General features: G+C 46.1%; 1 protein-coding gene across 1 annotated transcript; it reads right to left on the reverse strand.

The window, feature by feature from the left end:
- Window positions 1-861: 861 nt before the first annotated feature.
- On the reverse strand, window positions 862-12404 carry LOC128270434 (choline-phosphate cytidylyltransferase A-like; the record flags this gene model as incomplete). Its single annotated transcript, XM_053007832.1, has 4 exons — window positions 862-3727; window positions 4270-4407; window positions 4482-4667; window positions 11766-12404. Coding segments are annotated over 4 exons (1770 nt in total), but the record flags the coding sequence as incomplete, so codon positions are not given.
- Window positions 12405-17082: the final 4678 nt, after the last annotated feature.

The following is a 17082-nucleotide window of genomic DNA, read 5'->3' on the forward strand; positions in this document are numbered from 1 at the left end:
TTTTTTAAATAACTGTGTTTGAACTGTTTAAAAACTTGGGAAGCGCGATAAAATGTGTCCGTTTTTTGCTAAGCAGGAAAAACGATGTATTTGCAATTCAAAAACGTTTTGTTAACGTTTTTACATCAACATATTGCTGCACTTTGCCGATGGTGTGGCGCTAATTTCTTGTCACTATCTGCTCGATTCCTTCGTTCTTCAGCAGTGCGCCGCCGACTAGAATTGCTTAGAATAAAGTTAAAAAAATATAATTAAATAAAATAAGCTAGAGAGCATTGAAGAAAATTAAAAAGAAAGAGATAGTAGAAAGAAAAGAGAAAGCAATAGCAACAATAATGAAAATAGAGAACAGCTAAATAGAATCATACGGCACGAGATAACCTCTGCCTTACGCTAATTATGTATTCTCTTTTTTACTGTTCTCTTTTTCGATCTCTTTGCAATCGGGCCGGTCGAATAGTGCTCTCAATTTCAATGTGAGAAAAGGACACGATATTTGGTATCGCTCCCACCGCACGACGGGGAAACTTGGACTGCATCGAGGAAAAGCTTCAATTAAACAACCTATATGTAAGATAGCAATTAGTATCCTGAGGGTTGTACAGTAATAATAATACAATCTTTTTCGCGGCAACAACACACATGGATACAATCTTCATCTGCACAATTAAAGTGGAATGTGCATCGATAGGTAATAAATGACTTTAACATAGTATACTTACACTTCTCAAAATAATTTATAATATAATATATTGGTTATCAAACTAGAACAACTAAAAGCGATAAAATGACATAAAAAATCAGATTGATTGAATGAATCGTTAATATAAACAGAAGATTAATCATACCGCCGAACCCGAACAAAGCCAAAACGACGAAATGCAACGCAAAGTGGTACTGCTGTTGAGATGTAATTTATTCCTTGATTGAATTTTTAAACTCCATACGATCCTGCTACCGTTCATCTGTGCCTCGAAATGCTCTATGCTGCGGATGTTTAAAGAGAGTCTATTTCAATTGTTCTTGGCTACAAGTATGTTTATTGTTTGTTTTATTTCTTTTCATTTTTTCCAATATTTCCCAGAAAACTATGCACTAGGCGAATAATAAGTGTTGGTGTAACATGATTTGCTTCAGTTTTATTTTGTTCTGTTTTGTGTTTCGGTCCCACCGAAGCGTCGTAGGGTGGGGTACCTACCGCACTCTCTTCGGGGTCGTTTTCTACTTCCATAATTTAGTGCCAACATTACTTGCGCAGCGTTTGGCTGAAAGCTGCAGACAATAGGAAACAACATGAGAGCTTAGCACACGGCTTACTTTCTTCCTGAATCTTACGCTACAGGTTTGCTCTCCCTATTCCTAATCGTTCCAGCGGTTTACGAACTAACCAACAATTTCAGTTCTGTTGTTAAAACGGAGCGCAGACACGCAACCCATCTCTGCACAGCGACAGTGAGCGCCACATTTGCAAGCGTACCGTTCTTCTAGAGTTAACTTTGATCTTACGATGCCACTGCGACGGAGTGTTTTGAAAGTGCATTAGGTTATTGAATAGCGGTTCTTTGTATTCCTCTTCGCTTGTGTGGCGGAATGTGAGGATTCAAAATACTATACTTTGGGTCGATAGAGTGTTCATAGCAGGATTCAAAACCGTGTGAATGCTTGATGATTAGTTATGTTTTCTTTCGCTCATCTCACGTTTTACTTTTCTTAGCGAGAATTGTCGGTGCGTTACGCAGTCAAAACCCAATCCTTCTGAACGAAGCAATGTAGCAATGCATGTTTTCAATGAGTTAGACATATATTTCTAACTCCGATCCAAGTAAATATGAAGAACTCATAACGGAGCTAGTTTTGTTTTCAAGTCTTACTAACAAACGTGTTTTGCGTTACGGCAATCCACAGACCAAGCGAACTCCATGAGCACTACAAGCAACGCGTCGAAAGACCAAGAAACATCCATGAGATATCTGGTTTATCACATTTATCAGTAAAACCGCGCAAAACGTAGCAAAAAGGTGCTCCACTACGGTGTACGTTCGCGCTTTCTCATTTCATTGCCATATCGCACACTTCTTTAACACAAACAGAACAATTTTGAAGACACAAAATTTACTAAAACAAAACAAAGCTTTACGACGAGAAAGGTTCGTGTTCCGGGTTTTCATTTCATTCCCAACAACTCCACACTTATGGGGTTTCGCAACCGCGCCCTCCGCTCTCCAAAGCCCATTAGACCGCAAAAATATAGAATAAATAGAACAGCGTTTGTCCGCTCGATTAATAATTTAGTGTATAGCCCATCGCCCCTTCTCAGTTTATCTCTCCCATGCCTCCATTGTTGTGTAAGCCTAAGATTTCTGTTTCTTTGTTAGTTTTACAGTCAGCTAGCAGTCCAGCGTTTCTGCCCTTGTCCCTTGGCAAACAATGCTTGTACGCGTGACACACATCTGCAATCTCAGAAACGTTCCGTGCAAAAGCCGACACAGGAAAATCCGTTTCGCTTTCTGCCATTTTCGCTTGGAACACCACTAACCGGTCGCCGCCCGGTCGGTTTAACAATTTTACTAAAGTGTTTTGCACAGTCCTTGCACTGTCGGCGGGTGATGGAAGGACGATTCTGCTTAATGGGATAACGCCGCCATTTACAGGCTGCCATCGTACTAATCATTTCCTAAAACAACGTCGTAAGTTTTTGGCGGCGGGCGATCGTAGGCAGGACATTCCACATCCACATGCCCCCAATCCAGCACATGCGGGACGTGAGTCCCACAGACCACTTTTCCCGTTGGTAGGTAGGTTTGTCTCTGCTTCCGCTTGATCGCTTCTATATGTTTCTGGGGTGCATGCTTAGTTCGTTTATTCTACACCTCGGCAAAATATGCGGCGTGCTGTAACGTCCTTCTGCTTGCTTGCTACTCTAGTGGCGATTGTTGAAGCCCCGGGAACCACCACCGACCAAACTATTGTTGCCGTCACCAACGGCTCCAACACCACCGGCTCCACCACTGGCCATCACCGCAATATTGTAGCTGGAGGTAGGCCGCGACCGCGAATCGAGGTACGCTTCATCGTCATCCTCGTCTTCCTCGTTGTCATCGTCGTCGATCGGGGCGATGGAACCACGGAGCAGCACATTCGAGCGCTTGCTCGGTGGCGAATCCAACACAGAGTCCGGACTCTCTGGATCTTCTCCCTCCTCCCCGTCGTCATCGTCGTCGTCCTCGCCGTGCAGACTGCGCTCGGGGCTACCGGGCGGGCTGAGGGCTGAACGTAGCCTCTGCTTCGAGTCGGACAGAAACATTGAGATTCGCTCCTTGCCGAACATCAGTAGAAACGTTTTGATCAGATCAGTAGACCGTTCCTCCCACTTGCTGATGATGTCGTCCGTTCCCTTGCGCACCTTGTCCTTCAGCTCGACCATCTTGTTCTGGAAGCGGAACTTCTTCTCGGACAAAAAGGACACGTTTAGCTCCTTGGCCGTATAGCCGCGGGCCAGATTTCTTCGGACGTAAATATCGTAATCCTTTACAATGCGCGCCACAATGTCGGACGTCGAAACACCTTCCGTGCGCTCAGTCGCCACAAACATGCCACGTGCCTTAATGTTGGCGTACACGTCGTTACAGTCGTCCGTGCTGTAAGGTATTTCATCGTGGGCCACGAAATCAATTTTATGCTTCTCGATAAACTCATCATCCAGCTCCCAAGGTGCATCGCGCACAATCTGAAACAGGGAGAAAGCAAGATATAAATTAAATAATTTCGAAATGTTGCTTTTACTTTGCCACAGTGTCGCGACTAATCGCAAGCATCATTCTGTCATCCATCCATTCCATTAAATTATGCCCACGAGCTTCCAGGAGTTTATGGAAAATGTCAATCACGCTACAAATGTGCCAACACACTGGGTTTGACACTGTGACAGACTATTTCGTTTGCTAGCAATTTAAAAGTTGACGCAGAACTATTGCACACCCCGCAGGCAACCAATTGACGACGGCTGCAACGCGCCTGCAGCAGCACCACGGCCAGAAGGCCTTTTCTTCACCATTCCGTTCAATTGAGCAATTTTGTTCAATTCTTTTCAATCGTGATCACTTCCGGCCACATTGTGCCACCGAAAAAAGGCCGCAAGCGCACTTGGCCTTTGCAAACGAAAGGCTAATCGCGTCAATTTGCGCCACAGGCAAGAGAGTTCGCCACATGCTGGCCCGATTTTCAATTGCGCCTGCTCTCCGGGGTGTACTCCGGGCTGGTGTAACGTACCTCATCGACGTAGCGACAGTGCCGCACGGCTTCGTAGCGCTCCTCATCATTCATGACTGTTCGTCCCTTTCGGCTGTGGGTCAGATGGTCGTTGCAGACGCCAACGATCAGGTAGACGTTGGGAAACACGTTCTTAGCCTACGAGCGAGACGAAACAAGATCGACACTTATGATTCTTACTCCTTGCGGCGCGGTCGGTGCGTTTTACTCACTTGCATTAGCTGTCTGGCGTGTCCCTGGTGGAATAGATCGTATATACCGTCCGCATAAACGCGTATCATGCGTGGCGCCGTCCCGGAGCGGGCCATCTGATAGGTAATTTTCTGTGCGTAGTCGCATCGATCGCGCTCTTGGATCGCGTCCAGCTCCGACGAGTATGGTGCTTGCTTGCAAATTGTCTACAAGAGAAAGATTAGGAGAGAGTAAATTATTTGGTCAATAGCAACATATTTTAAACGGATTAACAAATACAACGGATTAACTATACAACAGAAACTTGATTTTTGTCAAATAATTTGTATTTGTCAAACATTAAAAGATCATGGAATAACATAAGAAAAAGGAAACCAATTCAATGTTTAAAATATTGAATACTGTTGTCTATCATTCTTTTTAATCATTTTCGATTTTTTACAGTAATCTAGAAATTTTAAGACACTCTCGAAATTATAAATTTGTTGCTGTTGTAAATGCTCATAACAAGGTGGTGCCACCAGATTCGTAACCCATCCCGGCAACCATCAACAGCCGTCCACACACAAGCGGCTGCCGGATTTTGTCTGTGATGCGCATCGTACGATGCACCGACCGAGGGTTTTAGAGAACGGATCCGGCGATCGATGTTTGTTGTTTCAAGACGCTATTTTTAAGCACTCCATCGATTGCGCTTAAGTCGAGGGTGCTAAAATTAAATACTATGTTCTTGCACCGCGGCTGCGATCGAGGTGGCAAATCGGATGAGGATGGGCTCTTATTTCGTCTTTTTCGGAGACGAAAACATGCAATGGAATGAACCAAGCCTCAAAGAGAGTGGACCTTGATATAGAGTGTAAGTTCCGGCACGTAACAAGCCCCGTGGAGATAGAGGAAAGTACAAATTTCAAACCCACGTCCTCTAATCAGTTCAGTTGGCCTCGACGCAAACCGGGTCCGCGGGTCTCAACCCCGAGCGGCAAGTGTTTTGGTTTGAGTTTTTGCTTCTCTGGTGCTGTCGCTCTCTGTCCTTCACTTTCCAAGCCCGACGAGTGGCACATGTTGACCGCTCATGCGTTATGAATTCGGCGGATATAGTTTTTAATGGTGGCGTGGTTGTACGCTGGTGGTGTACCACCAAAAGTTCCAACTCATTCGGGCTCAGACAGTCCCGTCACCCAGATTGTGTCGCTTGCGGGTTGGTTGCGTGGCATTTGTAACCGACGTCAGCAAACCCCGAACATAGAGCAACGTTTTTGTCGTACAGAGGAATAGGGACACAACAGATGAGCGTTAATACCAACATTAACTTTTGGTGGCATCCACTACAAGAGGCATGCTTTCACTTTGCACTTTTTGTGCTTAAATTTAGTATTTGTTGAACATTTTCATTAAATGTTTCAAGCACTCGTTCAAACGGCAATCACCTTCAGGTAAACTTCCCTTCCTGATTGAAAAGGGGCAGCAATAGCAAGAGGATAGAATAGTCTTCTAGTATCGATACAAAATCCGGCGCGCAAATTAAAGGCGCCATGTAACTAGCAGGCGGGAAGTGCAATTAGTAATATCCTTTTGAAACAATGGTGGTAATTAAGACTAGAGTGCACATTGAAACAAGAGGCGCATGGGCAAAGCCCGTTCCGTAACCTCCTGCGTAGTAATGGAGCGGCGTAAATTTACGGTAGCTTCTTTTAGATAAACGATGCAGATATGGCTTATCTGGCTTCGTAGGCTTAAGTACGTAGCGTGCAACAGGGACTTTACGGTTTGAATGAAATATGAATGTTGACGTAGGCCTCACAGTTGATAATCGGCCAGAAGAAGGAAGGATACAGTAGTGGAACGAACACTGTGTTCCGCTCTCCGGAAACGTTAAGTTAAGTCCGGAGGCTTAAAAAGAATGGGATCTTGAAGCCATGAATACTATTTATCACATTTTTGTCAAGTTTTTCTTTCACATTGATGCCATTTCGCAAGCCTTCAAAAGAAGGATAACTATAGCGTAACGTTTGTCCGGTTTAATGGTGTTAATTCCATGTATTTTAAAAGTGAGTCACCAGAATTGAATGTAAACGGCGCCTTTATGTAAAGTGAAACTCACTCAGTGAAGTTTGTTGACATCATTCACGAGTCGATTCAAAAATGAGCCTTCAATCGTTTGCATTATTCGACTCGCTCTAACCCATTTATTATGAACTAGAAACATATTCATATTTTTGTATGAAGTTGCAAACCATCAAGCGATGGTTTCTTTATAGTGGGATTTGCAATATACGTGCGCTTTAAAAACAAAACCAATGTTCACCGCACGGCTGGTCACTAATCGAATCACCAGCGGCCTACTGAGACTGTCATAAGTTAAGAAGCACAGCACGATAAGGGCACACCACCCGGATTCAAGTGAAAGCAAAACCATTTACTGGCGGTGAAATGACGATTTCATTAGCCAGACACACACAGCAGCAGGGGCGCCACCTAATAACATCAAATGCCAAGCCAACGATGAAAAATGCACCCGGCGCAACCTAGATTTTCCAACACGGAAACATGCGAAACATCATCATGCACATGAAACAAGCTATTTTTGGGTAATCAGACGGCAAACTCTTCTGTTGCCAGACGAGGTCACATAATTACGATGAGTATTGCTAATGTCACACATTTTTCCCTACAACATAGACAAATCGATACCATATCAGGAGGACACGATCGATTTTTGTAGACCTCTCCTACTCACGTTTGACACTTACATCGAATCGTTGGATGGAAATCGTTGCCGGGCTCCCGTTTTCGATGGATTTATAGTTGGGTGCCATTTTGAACGGGATTCGTGTATTATTTTCTTGCTCCTTACTCACTCGACTATTCTTTTAAAAATAAATCACTAATTTTTTCACCAATTCGATCCACGGTTTGCTTTAAGCGTTATTCGATGCAGACCACCCGTTGCAAACTGTCATCCACCCGACAATGTATGAGCGGTCCTGAGAGGTTGCTAAGCTCCACGTCTACTGTGATTTGCACAAAACACAAGTAGCGCGCAAAAGGGGTTTGTTTTCTTTTCCCTGCAACTAGATTGCAACTCCACGCGTGTTACTTTGAGCTTACTTCTCTAGCCTTCCACGTAACACTGACACGTTTTGCGCGGACGTTTCCGTAACTTATTTCTTGTTTCGTGTTCCGCGACGCGCCCCTATCGCCAAGGTTTCTATATCGCTGAGAAACCACAGGAATGCAGAATAACAACACACTCGCCCAAATCGGGTGGTCTAACCAGTGTACCGTTCCACGACCTCCACCAATGAAACACGTCAAAAGTGACCGCGCCGTGTGTTTAGTCGCAGATCGGAACACCACGCATATCACGACGGCTAGAGCTACTAGGACTAGGCCGGACACCGCGAACAACACCACCGTTCGCACTCGCTGCTGCTGAAAAACTGCCGTGGACGGAATCGCAACGCTGACCCGATAGTTGGACTCTCGGAGCGGACAGTAGCGGTCAGCGCATTCGCTAGTGGCGAAGTAGGAAAAAATGCCGGCATCGGCACGTTCGCGACCACCAGTTCGCCTGTACTTAACGGGATGCACCATCCCGTCACTACCACCGACACACGACGGCGCCACTACACGTAGTTCCACGCAACACGCTCGACCCGTCCATTCGCCGGGACAGGCGAAGAAGGATCGCCGGCAGCGGGTTGAACGCGCCATTGCTTTTACTATCGATCGATGCGAAATGAATGTTACATTAACGACGCGTGACGAAAGCCGGAGTTCCTTACTATACCGCCGACGTGTGTGTGTCGATGCGAAGTAACACGAAACTGTCAACTAGTGGCGTGATCGGCCGGTACGTCGGCAGCAGAATTCGATATCGTATTGTAAAATAATTGTTAAATGATACAGAAAATCCAACATTAGGTAAGCATGCTCAAATAATCTTTTCGCAGCTTCTGACTCAGTGGCACAGAAGGAAAATCACACCAATCGATGACGGCTAACACCGTTCGACTGCGATCGTCGATCACGCCACACACGCTGAGTCACCTCACCGATGGGATCAGCTGTTCGCGTGCAAACGACCGTGTGGCTGTCTGTGTCCGCTTCAATAGTCGACAAATAGAGCGGAATTGAAGAATCACGATTCTGATCGACACAGCATAGCAACATGGTAAGTTGTGTACCAAGTTAGCCCAACTCATGACTTGGAATGGTTTTCTTTCAGAATCTATTAGCACGCATCTTGGGCATTTCCAACATAACGTGGCCCAGTTTTGACCAGCCCAGCAACCACAGTGAGTCGAAAATTGTTCCAAAATGACCACAATTATCATTTTTGCTTTCCTATTTTCTTGCCCTCTTATCTTGGGACACATGTTTCGGGTTCGCCTTCTGGCAATTAGCGTGCACAGTATTCCCAACTTCATGCACATTGCTCCAACTCCAAGCTGCACTGTGGAATTATTGGCCATTATCGCATGTGTTCCTTCGTTTCAGATACGATACACTGATCGTCGATGGCAAATATGGTGTCGAAAAATGTGAGGGGCGATTGAAAGTTGAAACCATTTGGGCCAAGCCAGCAAAACAAGTTTTACAGCGCGGAAGCAAAGACGACTCTTCGGTTCTTCCCGGATACTGCGATACTTTTATCGCGCAAAGCTTCTCTTATCAACATCTCCTTTACACGATAAACTAAAATTGCTTTGCCCTTCAATTTAAAAAAAATCTGTTCTCCCATAATCAGCCAAACGAACTAAATACAGCATAGCCCGTTCCTTAAAAGAAAAAAAAATCAAGACAACAAAAACAGAGGATCAGCGAAGATGAAAACCCGGAAAGTCAACAACATCATTCAAGTTGGTGATTTTTCGGCAAGCTTACAATCATCCTGGACAAAAATCTTGCTGGCTTCTTGAGCATCTGCTGTAACTAAACCCATTTCGGTTCTTTGGTGTCTATGGAGCCTCATCTATTCACCAACATAGACCAAACTATGTTTCGGAAGAGGTATGGTAGGTATCGCATCTCTGTGCCCGGCGCTTATATACTACAAACGAAATTGATGCAATAATGTGGCATCTGCTGTTTTCCCGGTTCGCGGCGCTCGCGAAAATAACGGAACGCAGCGTGTGCAGAGAAACACACCAATCTGATAGAAGACACCACACCTCACCGCCATGGTGTCTTCTCTGCCATGGCCACTAGCAAACTTCCACGTCATGCTGGCGCACGTCGGGTGATCGTATGATATTGCAGGAAATTGTTGCCTCTCCGCGGACCGGGCCTTCGGGCCCTAAACAGAAACCATCCGCTATGTCTTCCGGGAAGCATGAAAAGAAGCGCGAAGCTTAAAGTGAAGCACTATAGGCACAGACACACAATTGAATCGCTTTCGTCTCAATCATACGCACGGCACGGTGTCCTTGTATTGTTCGAGTAAAACGAACTTTGAGATGGATTCTCCGTGAACTATTTCGTAGTCACGAAAAAAACCAAGAATAATTTTATTGCTTAAGTTTTGTAGGATTGATCTAACATCTGCATATTGCAAATTCGCTAGAATCAATTCGAAACAACATATCAATCGAAATACAACTTTTAAAAGCGGCATTTCTGTAACAATAAACAAGGTACAGATTTTTGTAATGGTTATTATCTAATAACGTCGCAAATTTGCAACGACAAAAAAATGTGAATCGCGCAAAAACCGAAAATCGCGCTAAACACCCTTCTCAGCGCTCCCCCCTGTCTGTCATGCCCCTCGTTCTTTATCGGCCTATCGTATGCTTTGCGTAAAATCACGCGATCCGCGCACACGCTGAACACACGCGTGCTAACACAGGAAACCCCTACAAGAACGTCCGAAAATCGATGACGTCTGCGTCTGCCGTCGCGGAATTTCGGGTCCGCGACCAGCGGAATGGAACGCACACCAACGCACCACACGACACCATCGAAAACGTCCGCCGACACAGACGATCACGACCGCGGCTGAAACACGGCGGCGAGACCATAGAGAACCCCGCGAGGCTACCCCGCGAACTCTAAAGTATAAACCTCAATCTGGCCAAATATAAAAATCTGGCCCTCAATCTGGCCTATTTGTTTGTACTTTCAGAACCACGTGAAACATGTGACAAACGAATATTTCGATTTCGCCGGCCGGTTTTGTACTCGCGGCGGCTAATCGAGTTGATTTCCTGGTGGTGGTGGTGCTGTCGCTCGCAGATGTGCCGTTTTATTATTTTTGTTCCTTCCACATTCTGGCCTTGAAAACATTGGTTAGATAATTTCGACAAGATGACAGGGTATGTTTGAGAGGCAACGAATCCTTGACACAATTCTGTGGCGCGACACACAATATGACCGATGACCGATACCGCGTTCCTTGTGCACAGCACCGATTGGGTAAAAGCATGTGGTTAACGAGCAAACAAATCAAAGAGACTAACACATTACTCATAATCGGTCTACTTTTAGGGAGACAGGATGCACTTGGCGATTATTGGCGTATGATTCACACCACCCGCTTGATGAGCAAATCCATGTCATGCGATCTATAACAATCCAAGACTAATGCCGGTAGAGAAGAAGTAAACTCTTCGAGCTCAGCGTCAACGCTATCAGGGCAACGAAAAAATGGGATAGCCTCCACGGTAATGTATCATACGATAGGGCAGTAGTCGACAGTGTAACAGTGATGACGCAGGAGAAAAATGCTGCTCCGAGGGAATCTCCCGGACAACGCGGAAGGTGATAAGATACGCCGATGGACGCGAACTATAACATCGTACGCCTCGTGCATTGGTGATGCCCGCGTCCATGATAAGCGGCGCCGAATTCCTTCGGCACCCGAGAACGTTGTGATGCAATCGTGCTGGAGTTCGATTTTCGGTAACTCTTCATTGATAAGTTTAGAGCTACGGTGTACATAAAGAAACGTAAATCAACAGGTTATCAACTTGAACGCCGTCCCTTAGTGACTACACAACGGTCCCGTACCCAGAGGCCTACAACTCGAACAATTATTCATGACGGTTATCAACTGAAGTGCAAAATGGGTTGATAACTCACGAAGTTCACACATGAATGGAGCTAGGTAAGCAGCATGACATAGTGAAACATCTTTAAAAATGGTACTTTCAACTTTGAAATTGCAGCTCCAGGCGACACGGGAAAGACTGGTGGAATGTTTCGAGTCAACGCTGCAAGACTCTGGAGTCACCGAACCGAACGCTATCGCCTCGACATACGTGAGAACTTTCTCTTCACGGTTTGATTTTCGTTGACACACTTACCACCGGCGGGCTGTGCTCGACACCGCTGCCTTGCTGACTGGAGACGACCCCGTCCGCGGCCGATGGGGCGGCCAATGAGGCTGCCGGTGCCGATGATGGCGAAGAGCGATTCGTTCGTGGAGACGGTGGCATTTCGGATTCAAAGTTGACATGCCCGTTCATTGCACCGTCGTTGTTGGGCGGCCAAAAATGATCGCCGTGGCCGGGCTCCAGCCCGGCATCTTCCGCGATTCGGATGCTGCTGAACCGACGGCTGCTGCCATTAGTGCTGTCCGGGGTACCATCGGTGGTACGCGGCGCTGGCGATGGTTGCCGCGTAGCCAACCGATCCTCGAGCTCGCCGTTCGGATCGATCGTGATCGATACCGTTTCGTCGATTGTCAACCGAGCGTTTCCGCCGCTACTCGCGGCACCACCACCACTGCTACTACTACTACTACTGGGAACCGTGCCGGTCAAACTGTCACGTGGCCGTTTGCGCGACATTCTCGCCGGTGTCTGTTGTTGTTGCTGCTGCTGCTGCTGCTGCTGTTGCGGTGCCGTTGACGATGCCAGCTTGGCGCCTTTTGCTTGTCCTTTGTGATTACGTGGGGTTTTCGGATCGGAGCGGGCTTCTACAGCGGCGTAATACTGACCACGTTACGTGCACACACAGACCTCGACGATAACCGGACCGGATCTGTACAGAGGGAGCAAGACAGCGAAAGAAAGAGAGAGAGAAAGACATGAAAGGACAAACTCATTTAAGCTGATTATTTCACGCGGCGATATGGTGGGATTTGTAGTGCGCGGGTTTGATGATTGGATGATTTATGATGCAGTGCAGTGCTGCACCACACGCGGAGCCACATGTGCCGGGTGTGTGTGTGATTTCGGGAACAGATAATAACGAGGAGAGCTAACAGTCGCGGGCAGTTATAGCACCGTCGTGCCCTTTTTAGCATCCGTGCCATTTGGCCACACCTTAATTGACACGCTTAATTCACACATATTTCCGGCATCGATAAATATGCATCCCGAAAATGTCGGCAAACTATTGCCCACTCAACCGAACCGAGGGGCATTTCAACCATTGTGCACCTTGTCTCCCACGGCCCATTCAATTGCGGGAGCAACCTTCAACTTGATCTCCTTTGCTACTAACAATTCGGATAACTTACTGCGCAATACCCATCTGAGAGCCGTAAACGTCGTACTGCTTCCTTAAATCGTGACAATCAACCCTAAGTGCACTTGAGCAAGGAGTTCTCTTCACAGCGAATGGAGACAGCGGGTGTTCTCGTGCGTCAGTATGATGCTGCTGTCCAGATTACATTTCTAGTGTGTGGGGCCTAGGATTGGACAGCCACGTGAACCACGAGAGATGAGTTTAGAACATTTAGCGCACTGACACATGACCGGTGGGCAACTCTAGTTCACATGATCAAATCAGCTTTTGGCATAATAACCATTGCATCCATCCATGGAGGATTTTACCCGTATGATTTAACTTCAAAATAATTTAACAGGAAATTAATAAAATTATTAATAAAAAGACAAATCCAGCTATTGTGTTAACGCGAAATTTATACCTTATATTAAATCGTTTTAGCACTTGTTTCTGCTTCGAACTTTCGCTTATTTTCAATCGTATCGCGCGATTACGAGGCGCAGACAGCTACGAACGAAATAATTATCGCTGCTCGCACAATAATCAAACAACGACTACATGCACACACTTAGCCACTACACTTTCTACACACGATTATCTTCTCACATGGCCGTGGCTGGGGTGGTGTGTGTCATATACTCGCCCTATACATTATCAACCTGACAAAAGTTTACCAACTTCCGACGAAAACTTCTATTCTATTTAGAATAGCCAAAGATGTTACACTGTCTTACACATCTCTGCAAGAAAGAAAAGAAACCACAACGCATTGACATTGAATAAGCTCTAACGTATATTCAGACATTTTATAAAAATATTATAAATGTGAAAAAACTGCGCCCCAATAGCCGCCTGGCTGTTTCCATGAACAGTATGTTTGAAACATTTTCACTACATTATTCAATCCGGTGCCGGTGGCTTCTCTTTCTTCCTTCCTGAACAAAAAGAAAGGGAAACTTGACTTTTTCAATCGAACGTTGTTCGTGTCGTCCTTTCCCAATATAGAAAAGAGGCACACACACCCGCGCAAATACACACATTAATGAATTATGAAAAGAGTTTTCAGGTTGTGGGAAATTGGCACTTGTATCACTTTACGATTGCGCCACTCGAAAGAAGGATAAAAAATAGGGTTAACAATACGACACAAGGAGGTATGGCGAAGGGTTGGCCATCGCCCATTCGAGATATCGACGGAAATGCTTCACCCTCTTCATGTTTTCAGTTTTATTTTCCCACAAATCGATATATTTTTTCCAACAGTTTTACCAGCTTATTGAAGGTGTTACGCTCGTAGCCTGAACTGCCACAGATTTCAACAAAAGGCTACACATAGTTGTCAACAAAACAACAAATCCTAACTAGTACGGGGCATATCGTAGTAAGAGAGGTTACTGATAAGAAAGAAATCCCAAATCGGGTAGCTTAAACAACATTAACGTGTTCACCGAAGAGGCTTGAAATTGTGACTGCTTTCTCGTAGATATTACCACACCCTCAGTATGGTCATGACTCAGAACGAACGAGTTGATAAGCTACTGAGCGCGTAACGCGATAAGCATGATCGCGTATGGAGTGTGACGCGGAAAGACCATCCCAGCAATCCTCCCAGCAGCAGCGCTTAATGAGGGCACAGCACAAAAAACATTATTGATTTTGGCACAAGTGGTCATCCCTCTGGCTCTATCTGTGGATACGTTTCATTGATGTGAATCACCAGTTTGCGTGTGCTCACAAACACACAAGCACGCACTGTCTACTTTGATCACAAAACCACGTGCCGGTTAAGCCAGTTCTGAAGCTTTTCTCTTCAACGAGTCGGCCTGGCACTTGCAGCAAAACCCGTTTCTGAGACCGGTCAGCAACCGGTGCCGGAGACTACGCGGCTGGACGCAGTTTTCGTATTGTTTCAAATGCGTTTCGGTCATCTGTTGCATCCCCAAATGTTGATCGCTCGTCGTAGCATGAACGTCACCATTATGACGAACCTACATTCCGTTACAGCCTGGTGAGGGGACAGCAAAAGAATTCGTGTCTCGCCACACCCTGAAATTTCTGGGTGTTCCACAGCTTCCGGAGTGTACAGTGGTTAGCAATGGAATCTATTGTGAAGACAAAACGCTTTACAAATCCGCACGGAGTCTATGTAGGCTGAAACGTAGCAACTGACCACAATGCAATGCAATTTGAAACGGAACCAAACGCTGTGACGGCGGCGGGGACGAGTCTAGGAGACAATATGTTAGCGTTGATGCTGGTGATAATTGGGCACGTTTATCTAGCACGCCCTGCACATTGGTTTCAATATCATCATCATTGTCCTCATTAGATCTGCTATCGCACACGCCTCCAACTGCCAACGTGGAGATGTGATGTGAAACACAACGTTCTTGGTCGTCTTGAAAGTGCTAGAAACTGTTGTGCGCATAAAGTAGGGCGCAAGATGCATGCATGACCGCGAGTCGGTCGGCAAGGGTGGTTTGTTTTGCAGGTGAGGCGGACGGCGGGAAAGAAATCGTACGATTGCGTCATGCGAGCGCGTCACGCGCCCTTCCGCCACCGCGCGTTCTTCGCCTGAACCAATCACCGAAGCCAGACTGCCGACGTGACGTTCCCGTGTTTTCATTCCTCAGCCGGTGGTCTTATTCAGAGGCGTGAAAATTATATCGCACCGTATCGTATGATTCGGCGACATGTGCGGATCGATATGCGTGAATCACGCACCACCTCAAAGCTACCCTCTCAAGGCAGCGTGCCCTTTCATGGAACCAAAAGAGGCGTTAACTGAAAACTGGTTTGTCTTTGCGACGCACGGGAACGGACAAAAACTTCCTAAAACGAGTAAGTGGGTAGTGACCCGCTTTCTTGGCCGAGCCGCTTTGCAAGCCGTTCTACGCCACCGCTTCCGTTGCTTTTCGGTTGCTTTCGATTTGCTGCCGTATGTTGCAGCTCTACTGCGACTACATAGCAGTCGTTGGTGGCCCATCTTCACAATGATTTTGCGGCTTATCACCGCGACTGACCGGATCTGAACTTTAACCTGCACCACCCCGTGTCGGCCTGTTGGACTATTGCACCCACAAAAACAAACAACGTTCTGCGCAATGCCACGGTTGCCGTGATTTCGCCGAGGGATGTTTTTAGCTTTTAGTAACTGTCATCGTCATTTCCGAGAAACAAACAACATTTTCTTAGCCGCCTCGGGAAGCTGTGACTGTGGTGTGCTTAGATTATTACCTCGGCTGAAGAGTTTCACGCTGATGGCCGCGCTGCGTCGTGTAGCCCGTAGCTGTTCACTCGGGGAAGAAATGATTAGAACACGTCCGAGCGATGCACAAACACGACAAGAGCACAGAACACACGCGCAATCACCGGGTATCCACGCTCTGCGCGGAAGCGGGTTACGAGATTGTGCTTTTTTTCTTCGGTTTTCCCTGCTCTCTGGTAATACCGCGCTGGGTACACAAGCGCTGCGGCGGTGCTTCAATTTCCTTTTCTCGAGTTCGACTGCGACGCGTGATTGTTATGCGACTGAATTTGACGGTTTCAGAGCAACGAGCTGTCATTTGTTGACAGCGCAAGCCACGCAGCATCCGCGTAGCTCGAACCGGTTTGCTCGAATCGTTTCGAGCACATTCATTGTCAACCGGTTATAAAATTAACCGTTTTCATAGGTTAAAATATAAATTGAATTCCTCAAATTTTGAGCCAATTGACCCGCGCTTGAGCGAAGCAGTTTTTGAAAATCGTTAGTCGAATTGTAACGAATCAGATCCAACAAATAAATCAGTCGGTCTGACATGCTTGGTGACCGGGTTACGTTGCCGCACTTACTTTACTATCGTAATTTAACATACTCAACATACGTAATTTTTTTATTGTGGAAAAATGTATTACACAAGTGAAAGTCCAGGCATCCATGTCCTGCTGACCGAGCACGCAACGTCCGGAATAACGCGGCGACATCAGGTCGTTGTCCTTTAGTAGTCCATTTTTCCTGCGGCTGATGGCGTATTGGGAACAAACTTTACACACTGCAGTTGAAGTTTGAAAATACTAAATTGCGCGTATACGTTAAAATTACATGCAGGATTGAAAATGACCACGTGTAGATGCTAGAATTTCGGCCGTCTCAAATGCTGATTACTTCTGCTTTCGTTTCTTTCG

The sequence above is a fragment of the Anopheles cruzii genome, chromosome 3 (genome assembly GCF_943734635.1).
Source record: "Anopheles cruzii chromosome 3, idAnoCruzAS_RS32_06, whole genome shotgun sequence".
Taxonomy (NCBI): domain Eukaryota; kingdom Metazoa; phylum Arthropoda; class Insecta; order Diptera; family Culicidae; genus Anopheles; species Anopheles cruzii.